Source organism: Vanacampus margaritifer, chromosome 19 (genome assembly GCF_051991255.1).
Source record: "Vanacampus margaritifer isolate UIUO_Vmar chromosome 19, RoL_Vmar_1.0, whole genome shotgun sequence".
NCBI classification, from domain to species: domain Eukaryota; kingdom Metazoa; phylum Chordata; class Actinopteri; order Syngnathiformes; family Syngnathidae; genus Vanacampus; species Vanacampus margaritifer.
In genome coordinates, this window is record NC_135450.1 from 10789035 (window position 1) to 10804484 (window position 15450).

Consider the following 15450-nt stretch of genomic DNA (forward strand, 5'->3'; position numbering starts at 1 on the left):
ATGTCAGCGTTACTGATTCCGGCGAACGTAAACTACATATCCCATCATGCCATTCACCCATTGCCATGGTAGCAGGAAGCCAACTAGGCGATTAGCAACCGCAATGGACAACGGGCTTCGACTATTCACCGGCGGGACGCAGACTACTTCTTCCGTCGGCCCGTTTGCCGTCAAGGAAGTCGAGCAAGTGGTCGTCGAGACGCGGGCAGGGAATAGACCGAGCCCCACCGGGTGCCAGGCGAGGGAGCTCCATGTGACCGGGACGGCGGAGGTTAGCTACCCAGCCGACAGAGCGTCGGTGAGGCTCAGCGTGGGCAACAGCAAAGCCACAGTCAACGAGGTCACTAGCAGCGTGTCACGACGGCTGGAATACATTTTGCAAGCCGTCAGGTGAGAGATAAAAAAAAAAAGAAAGAAAAAAGAAAAAAAACATTTTGTAGCATCATACTCTTTTGAATGCTAATTCTGCGTTAGCTTAGTTTATATTAGCTTATCTTAGCTTAGTTTAGCTCCTGGAAAGGTGCAGATAATGGAATTCAAATTCATTACTATCAGCAATTATTTATTTGCTAGATTTTTATTTAAATGAGTCTTGTCCTAAATGTATTTGGTAATAGTATATTATTGAGTGTTTTTGACATTAGGACAGGTGGTAAAAGTACTCACAATCTGTACTTAAAGTAGAAGTACAGATACTTGTGTAGTTAATACACCTATTCAACTCCTGTACTTGAATAAAAGTTTTTTTTATTTTTTATTATTGTATTTTTATTTATTTTTAAGATTGAAATATACTCTAGTACCATTAAATATTGACTTAGTAGTGTACAAGACACATTTTGACACCATGGCACAATAGAAAAAACAAATAGTTTCCTTCTTATATTAAAGCAGGCTTTTTATGATAATAATAAAATCTGTATTGATGGATGGTTATTTGTCTTTTGTTTTGGTAAACTTTGTGTCTTCGTCCACTGAGGTTGAAAAAAGTAACAAGCCTATCTTAACAGTAGCCCAAGGAGTGGAAAGTACACATTTCTGTTTGGATTGATTGTTCTACTGTCTACGTTATGATGAACCTATGTGAGATAACTTTTAATGTTTCTTTATGACTAGACAACATGGGGTCAGAGAAGACGACGTCACTGTGAGAAAATTCCTCCACCGGGACCAAGAATTGTATCACATGAATGCAGAGGTAGAGTATACGTTACAGATCCACAAGACATGTTTTTATAATGGTTGTGGTTTGTATTTTTGTGACCTTATTTAGCTACATAAGAGGGTCGATATAGGCTGGGCAAATCGAGTCCTTTTTTTTAGGCTGTTAGGCAATGATATGGCCATTAAACCATTCTAGCCTCCCCCAAAAAATGTGTTTTCGATTTAAAAAATGTTAAACCATATTTTTACTTCAATTCAATAGAAGTTGTGCTGCTTCATCAGGTTTGCGCCCCTTGGCCACCAGGAGGCAATACAATACAGACATGGTTGCCTGTCAAAACTACTCAGTAAGATTCAGTACTATTAGCCGTACTTCACAGGTGATCACTAACATATGTCTGTGAGTATTATCTATTTACATGTGTTGCTCCACCGTTTGTGTTCAAATGTGTAATGCTTATTAAGCTATAAGACAATGACACAGATGTTATTCACTGGCGATTTGCATTTTTTTTTAGCATTAAGCTAACAGACTTTCCAAAGGTGAATCTATGTATAGGCTCCAGCTCAAAAAGGTTATCCTACTGAGGATATGTGGTATGAAAAATGGACTGCTGTCATCAGTTTGTGCAGGCGTACCTAATCTTGTGTCTGATTGATGGGTCTTGTTTTTCTAGGTGATTGTCACCTTCTCTGACTTTGACAAAATGGAGCATGCGTGCAGCGTCTTGCTGGAGAAACTGGACAGGAGCGTCTCAGTGGGACAGCCTATATTTTTCCACAGCACAGAATGCCGGAACCGTGTCAGGTAAACACACCTTGTTTTTTTCCCCCTCGTTTTAACTCACATTTTATCTCCAGTGGTGGCTTAAGTAATCACACTCTGTATTTGTGATATTGTTAGCATAATTGATGCAGTCATGTGTTAACGATGTCGTATAAAGAAGAAAGAAAAAATATTGCTTAAGAGTTTGTTTTCTTTACATCTATAGATTCTCCGTCACCTAGAACACCGTAATCCGTTAAAAACTGAGACCAAAATAAATAAATTCCAAACTTTTTCCGCTATTTACATGGCCTATAAACTGTAAAGCTCTTAAATAATAATAATAATAATTTGAATGTTTTTGAGAGGTAAAAATAAACAATTGGATATTGTTTACAAGTTTGCACACCCTTTTAGATGAAATTATTTTTTTGTTGGCTACACATTTAAGACAAATATACCCATGTGCAAAGCAACAATGGACATGAGGTAACAAATTATACTTACGCCACTTTGAAACTTTGAAGGAGCTGGTTGAAGTGGCTGGGGAGAGAGAAGTCTGGGCTTCCCTGCTAAAGCTGCTGGATTTTTTAAATATATTTTTTATAATAAAAGGTTCATTAATTGTAAAGAGTTTGAAACTGTCTGTGCATGTAGGCAGAGTGCATGTGTTTCAGCGGTGGAGAATGCCCAGCAGAAGGCCAGCAGAATCAGCCAGCTCCTGGGCCAAAGCCTGGGGGCGCCCACCCTGGTGCGAGAGGACGAGACGTGGGAGTGGAGGAGCCACGACGGGGACGAGGATAATGATGATGGTGGTGGAGGAAGGCGGGGCCAAGAGGCCACCTCCACCCACGTCACCCTTCCCCGCATACCCAACGTCACCGCCTCCTCGCGGGTGTCCGTCTACTTCCGGATGCGTGATGAAAACAGGAAGAAATACTAAAAAAAAAAAAAAAAAGTTCTATCGTAAAGGTAAGATGAAATTGGACACATTTTCTAAGCCAATACAGGAAAAGCAATTTAGTTTGCTCCTACTCTGTATTGTTTTTTTTAGGAATATATACAATACAGGCTAGTCTGAATTTAGAGTTGCACGCTGTGCGTGTTGTCAGTAAGGAGCATGATTAAAAGCACAAATTGTTAAATCCTTCATAATTATATTTACTTATTACATTGTTTTTGTTGTACAGTACAGTGTACAGAGTGCTGTTTCCCTATTAAATGTTTTTTTGAGTTTTTGGCCGATAGTGTGTTAAGTCAGAAACATCCCTTACAACAGATGACGGTTCACTTCATTATAATTTATCTGAAGTCCATCCATCCATCTTCTGCCGCTTATCCGAGGTCGGGTCGCGAGGACAGCAGCTTTTAGGAGGGAAACCCAGACTTCCCTCTTCCCAGCCACTTCAACCAGCTCCACCGGCGGGATCCCAAGGCGCTCCAAGGCCGGCCGAGAGACGTAGTCTCTCCAGCGTGTCCTGGGTGGTCCCCGGGGCCTCCCGCCAATGGGACATGCCCGGAAAACCTCTCCAGGGAGGCATCCGAACCAGATGCCCGAGCCACTTCAACTGGTTCCTCTCATTGCGGAGGAGCAGCGGCTCGACTCTGAGTCCCTCCCGGATGACCGAGCTTCTCACCCTATCTCCAGTGAGAGTTGCAGTTCAGCCAACAGTACCACATCTGTAGCGATGCAATGCTGAGGCCACCAAACCGGACCCCCTCAACACCTCGGCTGCGCTTAGAAATTCTGCCCATAAAAGTTATGAACAGAATCGGTAATAAAGCCTCACTGGAAACAAATCCGACTTACTGCCGGCAATGCGGACCAAACTCTGACACCGGTCGTACAGGGACCGAACAGCCCGTATCAGGGGGTTCGGTACCCCGTACTCCCAAAGCACCCCCCACAGGACTCCCCGAGGGACACGGTCGAATGCCTTCTCCAAATCCACAAAACACAAAAATATTATTAAAAAAAAATATTATTTGAAGTCTTACATTCATAATTATACATTCAAAGCAGTGCATGTACAGCACTGTGCAAAAGTCAAGCGGCATCAAGCGAGATGATGCTTCTAAAGGGGGTAAAGCTGCCATTCAAACTAAATATGTCGCACGAATTAATGTCTTATATGTGTCATAATGCAGTAGAATCTCCAAAGTCAAAATGACCATTTCGAGGGACAATTCAGAATTTAAAAAAATCGACATCAATTCTGCAAACAGAAGGATTAACTCCTATTGCAAGTGATTTATTTTATTTTATTTTATTTTTTTGCAACACCTAGAGCAACCTAACAATTGGCTCCTGAATCTTGTGAGTCAAATTGACACATTAAAAAACTTAGAAAAAAATATAATTGGCCTTTTTTCTTTTCTTAAATAAATAAAAAAAGTTGCATTGTTATGTTGTTTCATGTTCAAGCATACAGCAGATCACATTGACCCATGAGTATGGAATTTAATATGCAACAGTAGTCAACTTATTTGGACTACCTACAACACTGTTCATCTGTTTTTTGACGACACCCTGGAACGGACGAGGTCTATTTTTTGAGTTCATATTTCGAGGTCCCACTGCATTTTTTATGACAAAATGACAGCTGTTTGATTAAAATAGGAATGGTGGCCAAGGCTTGTACACAGTACTGTCACACAATACATTCAAATGAGCTGCTGCTGCTGCTCTTGCGGAATCCTCACGATCAACGTCGTCGACGTTCAGGCGTCGACAATGTCGTCCTCGGGATAAATCTCTTTCAGCCACGGTAAAGGCAAAAAGCGGTCGCCGTCAAAATGAGTGAAGTACTTGTCCAAGGTGCCAATGTTTGGCTGAAAACGCATCAGAATCAATAAAACACAAACTGCGTTAGTGTGTGTGTGTGTGGTGATGATGTTTGTGCACCCACTTTTGTTCCAGTGACGCGCTTGAGTTGAGTCTGAGGCATGTAGGCCACCATTATATGGTTCGGTGAAGGCCCAGCGAACAGAACTTTGTAATGAGGAGTCTTTTCTGCTGTAACACCCTAATGGGCATCCAAACATACCATATCATGAGTTAGGCAACATACATCATCATGTCAAATGTGACAAAATATTTGTGTGTGCTGTTTTAAAGACCCTGTGTTTCTTTTATCGCTATGTTCATTAGACCCCAATATTAGATTTGGCAGAGGCATCTTTTGTTGAATTACAGCTATAATTAAAAAAAAAAAAAATACAAGTTACCTTCTGTAAACATCATTAATATAATATAATGTATACATGTATTTCCATTTCATGTAAGTCCTCTTGTTTATGTTTAACAAATTTAAAACATCAAAAATGATGCTGTTTCTACTTTGTAGTGTCTCAAATGTTCTCCAATTTCGATACTGTAAATGTATAGGATTGTAAGCCGAAAAATGTTTCTTGGGAGGAGTAATATGGCAGCTTCAAAAGTCTTGGCCTATCTTCAAAAGTCTTGGCCTATCGGCAATCCAGTATTGAATACAGATCAGTGCATCTAACAAAAGTCTGCTAGCTTAATGCTAACATATTTCGAAACGCCGTCCGGTGTCAATGACGTATGTTACTCTCAGGTGATCACCTCCATGTAACAAAGCTTCATTAGCTAAAGACTCCAATTTTAGATTAGCTTCTTGGCAAATATAGATTTCCCTAGTGCATTACAAAATAAATGTATTCTTATTATTATTTATCGAGCCACAGCTACAGAAGGGCTAATATAAATGAGCATTCGTTATAAACTTTCAAACATCTGCTACTAATAAAATCCTTGACAACACATAAGTTTTCAAGTGTTTTTCATTTCCCAGTTCTCCTCAAATGCAGCATAAACGTGGCTTTGGACGCAAATATGCTAATGCTATTTAGCTACTTTAGCGGGCGGTGGTACCGCCACTTGCGATGCAGATTGGCGTGGGTTCGATTCCCCGCCTGGGAGACCATGTTTGTAAGTGTGCGTGTTTGTTTGGAAAAAAGAAATAAAAATGAGCTACTTTAGCTGTGGATAAAAATGTTTGTTTTTCTCTCTCTCTAGGTTGTCACGCTGACTGACCTGCATTCTGTTGTACATCCTCTCCTTCCACTCGGCAGGGGCCTTCATCTCGGTGTCCCAACTCACCACCACGCCGGCCCGGTGGCTCTTGCGCTCCATCACGACCTCGCCCACCCGAAAAAAAACGTAAGGCGGCCGCGGACTGCGCACTGCCTTCGATGCTGTGGTGACAAAAACACAAAACATTTTTGCCATTGGATTCCAAGAGAGGTATGGATTCCGTCAGATCATTTGAACACTGTGGTACCTTGATTTACAATTTGTTCCATGAACATAAAAAAAAACCGTGTAAATCAAGGTAACACTTTATGAGCGCAAACCTCCAAAGAATCCCTGGTCGTTTTCAAGCATCATGGTTTCTATGGGGACCTCATCGCCCTCCTCATCCGTGTCCAGACCGAGCACAGACCTTCATGAAAAGACATTGAGGCGAGTTCAGGGGCGGTGGGAAACTAGCACGTTTCTCAAGAGTTGAAAAATGTGTGGTGTGCTGTTCCTCAAAAGTACTCGCATGATTTTGGAAAGCTGCTGCCTGGTCCACTCTTTCCACGCAGAAACGCTCAGGTAAGAACTGCTCCAGTCTTGCCACACTCGAATCAACCTTGAACGCAACACCGCACCACTTAGTAGTACAGTAAATATGTTTATTACTTCAGCCAAGGAACATTTTGAGGTGTTATTCCAAAAAACAATCAAGATTTATGCAAGGAAAGTACAAATAAATGCTATTTGAATTTTTCACTGTTTTTATTTATGTCTTGTACTTTTGTTTGTATTAGGGAAACCGGTATAGGCAGCTCTTGAAAATGAAACACTAGTAATCAGGAAGTCGTTATACAGTACAGTTGCACTGGTAATCTCTCTCTCTTCTATCTCGTCTCTCCCTTCCCATTTTTTTTTTAACTTCACCACTGAGGTAAATCGAAACAATAAAAATGAAATAAATACAAGCATATTTAAAGTTAGAATTTAGCGACTTTATCTGTGAGTGTTTCGTACTGTGCTGACGCGTGGAGGCGCTGATCTTCTGTGTTGCCGATCCATTTGTGGATAAGGTACTGAGCGGGGAAAGCCGACAGCAGGAGCACCAGTTGCACTGCCGCAGACAACGTCAGCTGAGGCATCACCTACTGGATGAAAAATCATTCCAACAATTAAATACTCCCACTATCATTTAGCAGTTCACAATTAATATCATGTCATTCTTTAGTATATACACAACAATCTGTAATATCAAATAAATAGTTTTGTAATGAAAGTCGGATTTCCCCAAAGCCGTAAAGTTGTGGTTTATGATTTGCTTATTGATGCCACAAGATGACGACAAGGCACTTTTTTTCTATTACAAGCTAAAGCTGGACTAATGGATGCTCCTCCCCTCACTTCAACATAGTTTGTTTGACCCCAAGATAGAACCAGTTGTTATTGTTTTGTTTTAAATATGGCTTTTATGTCTTTTAACTCATTCAATGCCATAAACTCATTTAAAAAAAAAAAGATGACTAAAAATTAGGGGCAAGATGCGGTTAATTTTTAACATTGTAATTAATCGCGTGACTTCAACTAGTTAACTCACGATTAATCACACATTTTATATCTGTTCTAAATGTACATTAAAAAAATTTGGTTTTCATACTCTTGTTAACAAAAGTGGGGAAAAAAAGTTTAACTAATAGAAATAGTTCAAATGAATTGTTGACGTTTATAGCCGTCAACGGCAGTGAATGAATTAAAAAAAGAAAATATTATTAAAAATTCAGGGCAAGTTTTAATCGTAATTAATCTCATGACTTCACTAGTTAACTCGCAATTAATCACACATTTCATGTCTGTTCACAATCGGTGTACAATAAAACAATTCTAGGTTTTCATATTCTTGTTAACAAAAATGGAAACTAATAGAAATTGTTAAAATACATTTTTGATGTTTATAGCAGTCATTGGCAGTAAATGAGTTAATTATGGTAGACATAATTAAAACAAATTATGGCCTTGGCCTGACCATAAAGTCAGCAAATAAATTCAGACGGTTTATAAAGTGCCGGATTATAAATTTATGAGATAAAATGAGTAGGGTTTAATTTAATCTGATGTGAATATCAGTTATCGTTATATTGGCTATTTAGAATATGGAGGTGGTATGCGTTCACATCTGAATAAATGTATAATAAATTTACAGGAAGTGCTATAATGAGATGTATTTATTTTGTATAATTTGTACATGCACTCATTTGATTATTGTGATCTTGTTTGGGTCACTTACAGATCTGTATTTGGTTATTCTTCTCATAGATAAGTGAATGCCAAACTGCTGGTCAGATTAGAATGGCATAGCAACACACACAGGCTAAAATCTGATTGGACAAAAAAATAAAAAAATCTAATAGCCACATTTGATTTGATTTTGACCTGATTATTTTCATTAAATATTTCTTGAATTATTTGTAAATATTAAAATACAAAAATATATTCCCAAAAAAAATAATACATATTTACACAATGTTTTTTTAAATCGTTGAGGTGGCTTGGGCATCTGGTTCGGATGCCTCCAGGACGCCTCCCCGGAGAGGTGTTCCGGGCATGTCCCACCGGCGGGAGGCCCCGGGGACGACCCAGGACACACTGGAGAGACTATGTCTCTCTGCTGGCCTGGGAACGCCTTGGGGTCCCGTTGGAGGAGCTTGTTGAAGTGGCTGGGGAGAGAGAAGTCTGGGCTTCCCTGCTAAAGCTGGTGCCCCCGCGACCCAACCCCCAGCGCTAGATGCTGGATTTTTTAAATGTATTTTTATAATAAAAGGTTCATTAATTGTAAAGAGTTTCATTATAAATGAAACAATGACAATTCTGTATTATTATTATTATAAGTAAAACAAACAGATTTCCACCCCTTTTTTCTTTAACTTATACAAAAATCCAATGTGCACCTCTGGTTTAGGCCTTGCTGACCCTAACTGCCCACCACTGGTCAAAACCACTGTAAGAAAGGTTGGTGAATGTTTGTGCTCACCTTGTTTTGACTTTCAATCTCCTCTTTCTTTTTCTTTTGCTTTTTTTCTGGTTTACTGTTGATGCGACTTCTCCGCGATTATGGCCACCTGTCTGTTGACATGCCACGAGTGGGCGGGCACGTAATGCTAAAACACAGTTGAAGTTTCAGCCAATCGCGGAGGCCCACGGAATTAACACGTGACCCCCAGTACGGCGGAAAGACACGTCAGAGTTTAAAGGAGGAAAAAGTTATCCGCCAAAAACGGAACATAGAAAATTAGTAAAAGACAATTATCCACGGTATTGTACGTCAAGTGCGCCGCCATATTGGATGTTTGATCTCGCCAGTAAAGTACGGACTGAACGTCATAAAGAGGTTCCGTAAATCTGAATATTATACTCTCATATTTAAATATTTCCTATCCTAGTAACTGAGTTACATATTATGCATTGACAGCTGTAATATTCGAGAAAACACAAATGAATGAAAGCAAATACATAAAATACTCGTTTTAGGTGATTTCCTGATGATTAAATTAAGGAATAAACATTTCATTGTTTTGTTTTTTTAATACAATGTTTTTGGTCCTTGATAAGTGAATATCCTAAACATACAATAAACATTTATATTTATTAGACCCCAAAATTACAATTGCCCGTTTAAAATCCACAAAAACAGAACCATACAATGGAACAACTTTATTTTTCCTAAAATTACAACTTCTTAAAAAAGAAATACAGTACACGGAATGAATGAGATCATAGCATCAGCGTGGAAGACAAGATAATCGTTTAAATCCCTGCAAAAATGGATGCTACTTCATCTGGCATCTTATGCATACACACAACTAACTACGTTTTAGCCGTGAAATATACTCGCTCGAACCCTCTGTCCTAAATTGTTTTTTGACCAGCAGAAATATCCTGTTATGAAGGAAGAAAAAAAATCACCTATTCACTGTTTTTGTGTAGGTCAAAGCGTTCAGTTTTGCTTTGGCACCATCTGGTGGCATCTTGGTGCTGAAGTGAGTTGAGGAGCTTTATTTAGACCAAAGTCATTTGCTTCCATCTATGGGCAACCAGAGGCTATTACAGTACATTATAACCCTCAAGGGGTGGTGTCAATTGCTGGTGGAATTTGATGAAGAAAGTTGTAAAAATAAAACGATTGCTTTATACTTCTCTTAGGCACAAGGTGCATAGTCGTACACCACTGTTTTTTTTATCCCAAAGCTGAAAAGTAATACAACAAGTAAATTGTTGAAGCCGCTTTATTGACAAAAGATGTCTAAGTCCATAAACTACGTGGGGGCATCTTTGGTGGCGTTGGGGTTGTGGCAGGGGGCCGGACTGGCTGGGCAGGAGGTCTCAGGGCTCCCAGGTGTGCGCAAGGTGGATTTGCGCTTGCCGTTACGTACGGTGAGCTCGTCCTTGGGCTTGAACGTCAGGGGTACGAAGCCGTCGGCGTCGGCCACCAGGACGATCCACAGGGGGCCTGAAAAAACATGAAAAAAAACAAACCGCACGGGATGTTAGATAGCACATTTGTTGTTTAGGCTTGTTACATGCCAATAAAGTAAGCCGCTTCTGTTTAAAAGCTCGTAATCGGTCCTGGGCCGCTAATCACATCCAATTATAGCTCGAACACGTGACGACCAATGATGTGTTTACATGGTTTAGACAGGGCTGGATACATAAAAAAAAGAAAAGACAAATGGGCCAGCTGTGTGGATATTTTTTTAAACAGTAAAATAATTAATAATAATAAAATAATAATCACAATTATTTAATATTTATTTGTGTTCTTAATATTATTATTTGACTTCTTTATTTAATTATAATGAAATAATTATGTAAACAATGTGTTAAATGTACTGTACACCCCCCCCAAAAAAAGATCCATTCAAATTTTAAAATGTTACTGTTATAATTATACTATACTATAATTGAAACTGCTATGTGTACCATCTATTGTGTGTGCATGTTTAATGTACAATTTAAGATGTTTATAAAATGTAATAAAAACAATTCGATCTATTTTTTGTTTATAATTTAGGCACAGTACAGTCAATCAATTATTTAATAAATACATACGTTTTATTTTACCATTATTATCTTTTACAATAAGTCAACCTATTACAACTTTTTTTTTTAAATTCAGAATTAATTTAGTAATAAATGAAACAATTTTTTAAACCAAAAGTATGACAGTTAAAAAAAACTGATTCATTTTATTTACAATAAATCATTTCTCAAATTATTTGACGAAATACTTCTTCACAATAATTAATTAAAACAAATCGAATAAATGCATTTCAACTAACCAATTTTAGGCGGAAAAATTACGCAACAAATAATACCGTACTCTTGACAATGTACATGCTCATTGGGCTGACAAGCTAGCTTGGGAAAAACACGGGAGTCCGTTTCAAACTCGTACCATGCAGCATCTCCACGACGGTGAGGTTGAAAAGCTCCTGAAGACCGCGTAGACACAACTTGCCGTCACATAAGAGCATCGGACGCCGTTCGTCGATGAACACGTTCTCAGACAGCTGCTTCTGCGGGACCCAAAAAGTATGCAAAAGTCAACCGCTGCTTCCGATTCTGACGCACACGGCCAGAAAACACACGCATGGCGTGTGTGTACATTCAACCTCAAGGTTATGTTTTCATAAGGAATGTTAGCATTACTGTATTAAAACATAATAAATCATGATAAAAGAGAATGTATAAAAGCTGGTTTTGTAAAGTGTAGTACTACTGTATGCTGAGTCGCAACAATAATAGTAATGTATGCGTGCTTTTAAAAGGTGTGGCCTATTGGGTGAAACCAGGAAATGGCTGGTTAGTCTTCGTGTGAACAGCTGGACATGAATTGTGGCTTACAGCAGCTTCTATCTTCTAACCCTGCCCACATGCAAGGGCATTACACTCTTTTTCACCTCACCCAAGCGGAAACACATCTGAAGCTAACTCAATGAAAAAATTAAGCGTGAAATTTAAAATTGATCAAATCAATCAAGCAACAAAGCAGGAGCTTGTAAGTCTAAAAAATTGTAATTTAGGGTACACGTTAAGTCAAGTCATCACATTATACATATTTTCTGAGATGCCCTCGCATGTGGGAAAGGAGAGAGACAGTCGACCACAGCACACAGATATTTTTCTAGGCAAACATACCTGGCATGTGACGTTGAGGTAAGGGGGCTCGGCGGCGGCCGGGTAGGAGCTCGGAACCTTCTTGCCGTTCTGAGCGTAATCTCGAATCTCGCCCAGGCACTGCTGCACGTCCGCAAAGCGAGCGAACAGCCGCTCCATGTTGAAGACCAGATGCTCCAGGGCTCGTTCCCTGGAGGATCCGCCCGGCGTGGCCACGGCTGGCTCCGGTACCGCCTCCGGTCGAGGCGAGCCGGCCCGGCTGGAGTCTCTGCTGGTCTGGCCGGCCACCGCCAGGCTGGCCATACGGCCGACGTCCAAGTTCTCCACGGCGGTTGAGGGGGAGAAGTCCACCATGCTGGGCACGGGGCTGGGCTCGGGGCTCCTCACCTCCTCCACCAGCCTGCGTCTGCTCCCGGGTGAGCGGGGGAATACTCCCGCCCCGGGAAGAACCAAGTCCTTTATCCCCACCTGCTCCCGATCCTCCTTGGGCAGGTGCTCTGAGTGCCTCCTAATCCGTGATAAATTAGAAGTCGGCTTTGCGTTGAGAAGGGAGGGGGCGCCCTCCCCATCAAACTCTTTGGTTACCAGGCGCAGGATGTACTTTTCCGTGTTGGAGGACGGGAGGAAGGCGGGGTCCATGGACTTCTGCCGGCCTACCATCATGAGCAGAATCTTGTCGCTGAGAAAACACACCCCCTTTGGCCTGTCGGTGGCCTGCAGCGAGATCTGCTGGATGTTGGGCATGGCCGACGCCGTGATGCGGTACACCAGCACCATGTTGCAGGTGTTGGACGCCACGGCCACGGTGGAGGCGCGCGGGTCGAACGCCACCAAATCCGGCACCAGGATCCCGGGGATGCTGACTTTGCGGGTGGTGACCACCTTGCGGTCGTACGTGATCAGCACCAGGTGCGAGGAGTCCTGACCGGAGCCCGTTACCATGTCCTTGCGCTGCAGGTGGATAAGCGGGCTGGGGTCTGAGCGCCGGTGCCGAGCCAGGAGGTGGGTGAGGTCTACCGGGCCCAAAGTGGGCGTATGGGACCTCTCGGAAAGGTCAAATGAGAGCCGTCTGGAATCCTGAGAGAGGTCGTTTTCTTGCGTCTGGACTCGTGAGGCGTCCAGCTCGAAAGCCATGCCGGCGTTCAACCCGCACAGCTTCTCCAAAGGAAGCTCCGTCGCCACGGCAACCTGACAGTCTCCCGTTGCCTCTGTGGCGCAGATGTAACCCCCGACGTCGAAAATGGGGCAAAAGGAGCACGCCACCAGGCTTTTGTGGATGTCGTTCCAGATGTAGGAGTGGAGCGCGGTGCCGATCGCCACCACCAACCGGGTTCCGTCTTTAGTCCAACACGCACAGTGGATCAAACCGCTCCCCTTAATATCCGCCTTGGTCCTCCTGTTGTCCACCCGGACCGAGAATAGCACCGAGGCGTCCCGCTTGGTCAGGAGGGCCAGAATGTCCATTTTGGGGTGCCAGACGCAACCCTGCGCGAGCAACGGGAAGGGCTCGCTCATCTCGCAGGTCTGCGTGCACAGCAGCTTGTTGTGTTCCAACGCACTGAGCTGCAACTGCCAAACGCTGACGTGTTTCTTGTGCTGCACGGCCAGCAGAGCGGGAGAGTCGGGGCAGCACAGCGGGCCCCAGAAGAGCCCCAGGACGTGCTCGAACTGCCCGATGACGTTGGTGTCGCCGAACTTGGTCTCGCCGCGCTGGAAGTACAGCGTCGTCAGGCACACCTGCTTGCCGTCCGTCCACGCCACGCCGTGCACGGGGTGGATGGCCTGGTGCAGCGTGTTGATGCCGCTCCGGAGCAGCTTGGCCTTGCCCAGGTCCATCCCGGCGAGAAGGCGGTAAAGTAATCGGGATGGCCGGTAGCTCCTCGTTCTGCAGATTAGAACCGGCAAAGGCTCTCTCCTGGGTTTCCTTCCAAGTAGAGGCGCCTTAATCTGCTCTCCTGAGCCGAGGGCGCGATGACGAGCACTAATAGGCGATTAAAGCGCAACGACCTCGACACGACACTCTCGGGACCTTTCAGGACCCGAGGCCGCTGACGTCGCTCACTTAATCACACGTTGGGGATGAGACATTTTGTCTTAATCGGGGCCCAAACGGAGTTGCTAAGGGAGACAAGTAGGGTTGATTTTAAAACTTAATTTAACTTTTTTTTTTTTTTTTAACTTTCTGTGGAATTTAATGGCAAATAACTGGGGATCCAAAGTAATTTCATGGCAAAGTATCATATTCAATACAGTAAACATTTTATCTTATCATAAGCAGACATCCATACAAAATAGATAGCTCTCCTTGCCCGCATGTGAGAGCATTGCAGTACTTTAATTGCTCTTTTTTTTATTTATTTTTTTTATTCCCATTGAATGTTTTCAACTTTGAAAATATCTAGAATTTTACAACGCTAAAGACTGGGCATTCTTGTGTTGGTACACTCTTATTAAAATATTTTTAAATAATTAAGACAATTTGGATGCATTGCCGATGTAAAGGTATCAGGTTGTAATGACACGTGGTTACTCTTTATATTTGAGTGACAAGTGTGCCATGTTCAATGAAAGTTTGTATTTAGTGTTTCTAAACAATATTTGATTAAACTAAACAAATTTTGATCACAACTATAAGTATCAGTGCTACGTAAATGCGTGGATACACTTCTGTCCTTCTGTTTACACCTCTAGCATGTTCCACATGGGTGAGGCTGCAATCACGTTGTACTCTAACTCCATGTTTAGCTAGCATATACAGCCTGGGGGGAAAAACACAGAAGAATTTGGAAACAACGCGTTTGACGAGTAAAGCACTTACGGTGGATGTTGCCATGTGAAACTTTACATTGTGCCGGCTAAACAACGCCGCGACATCAATGTTTACTGTCTGTAACCCGGAAGTGATAATCGGGCATCACAGAGAGGTGCGTTGTGGGAAACGTAGTTCAATTTAGAAGTTACCGCTACTGTAATCATTTGTAAGAATTTCCGCATAATAATCGCCTAATTAGATTATGACTAACAGATATTTTCAAAATGTATTAATAGCATGTCTGACAGTGAATGATTAATGCTTAATGTGTTTTATTTATTTAGGAAAAACAACTACGTACTGTCATCAACTTTCTGCCATTACCTAAATCACTGAAATGCCACTTCAGATAGTTTCATAAGCATTTGACCCCCTACATGTCTTTATCAAATAAATTGATATTTGGTTTATTTATTTATTTTATGGTTTGTGGTTACAACACAGACCGTTCTCTGGGCTTTTTCAAGCTCATTGACCCTTACAGCTGCGCTTGATTTA

The 15450-nt window shown here is 41.9% G+C and overlaps 3 protein-coding genes across 6 annotated transcripts; 1 reads left to right on the forward strand and 2 right to left on the reverse strand.

The window, feature by feature from the left end:
• The first annotated feature begins 44 nt into the window (after positions 1-44).
• irak1bp1 (interleukin-1 receptor-associated kinase 1 binding protein 1) lies at positions 45-6121 on the forward strand. 3 transcript variants are annotated; one of them, XM_077552550.1, is made up of 5 exons: positions 45-390; positions 1117-1198; positions 1842-1972; positions 2588-2902; positions 5973-6121. In XM_077552550.1, exons 1-4 carry the CDS (start codon positions 47-49, stop codon positions 2871-2873), a joined length of 843 nt encoding a protein of 280 aa, XP_077408676.1. In that variant the 5' UTR covers positions 45-46; the 3' UTR covers positions 2874-2902; positions 5973-6121. The 3 variants fall into 3 exon arrangements, with proteins under 3 accessions (XP_077408676.1, XP_077408675.1, XP_077408673.1); XM_077552549.1 differs by lacking the exon at positions 5973-6121 and adding an exon at positions 3275-4805; XM_077552547.1 differs by lacking the exon at positions 5973-6121 and having other exon boundaries at positions 2588-3163.
• On the reverse strand, positions 4372-9131 carry LOC144039331 (uncharacterized). Of its 2 annotated transcripts, none has more exons than XM_077552554.1 (7): positions 8998-9131; positions 6990-7117; positions 6502-6591; positions 6311-6399; positions 5991-6151; positions 4840-4956; positions 4372-4762 (listed from the first exon to the last, which is right to left on the reverse strand). In XM_077552554.1, exons 2-7 carry the CDS (start codon positions 7112-7114, stop codon positions 4652-4654), a joined length of 693 nt encoding a protein of 230 aa, XP_077408680.1. In that variant the 5' UTR covers positions 7115-7117; positions 8998-9131; the 3' UTR covers positions 4372-4651. The 2 variants fall into 2 exon arrangements, with proteins under 2 accessions (XP_077408680.1, XP_077408679.1); XM_077552553.1 differs by having other exon boundaries at positions 6990-7120.
• A 1100-nt stretch (positions 9132-10231) lies between these two features.
• wdcp (WD repeat and coiled coil containing) lies at positions 10232-15084 on the reverse strand. Its single transcript, XM_077552679.1, has 4 exons — positions 14959-15084; positions 12162-14258; positions 11419-11539; positions 10232-10473 (listed from the first exon to the last, which is right to left on the reverse strand). Exons 2-4 carry the CDS (start codon positions 13974-13976, stop codon positions 10280-10282), a joined length of 2130 nt encoding a protein of 709 aa, XP_077408805.1. The 5' UTR covers positions 13977-14258; positions 14959-15084; the 3' UTR covers positions 10232-10279.
• Between the last annotated feature and the right edge of the window lie 366 nt (positions 15085-15450).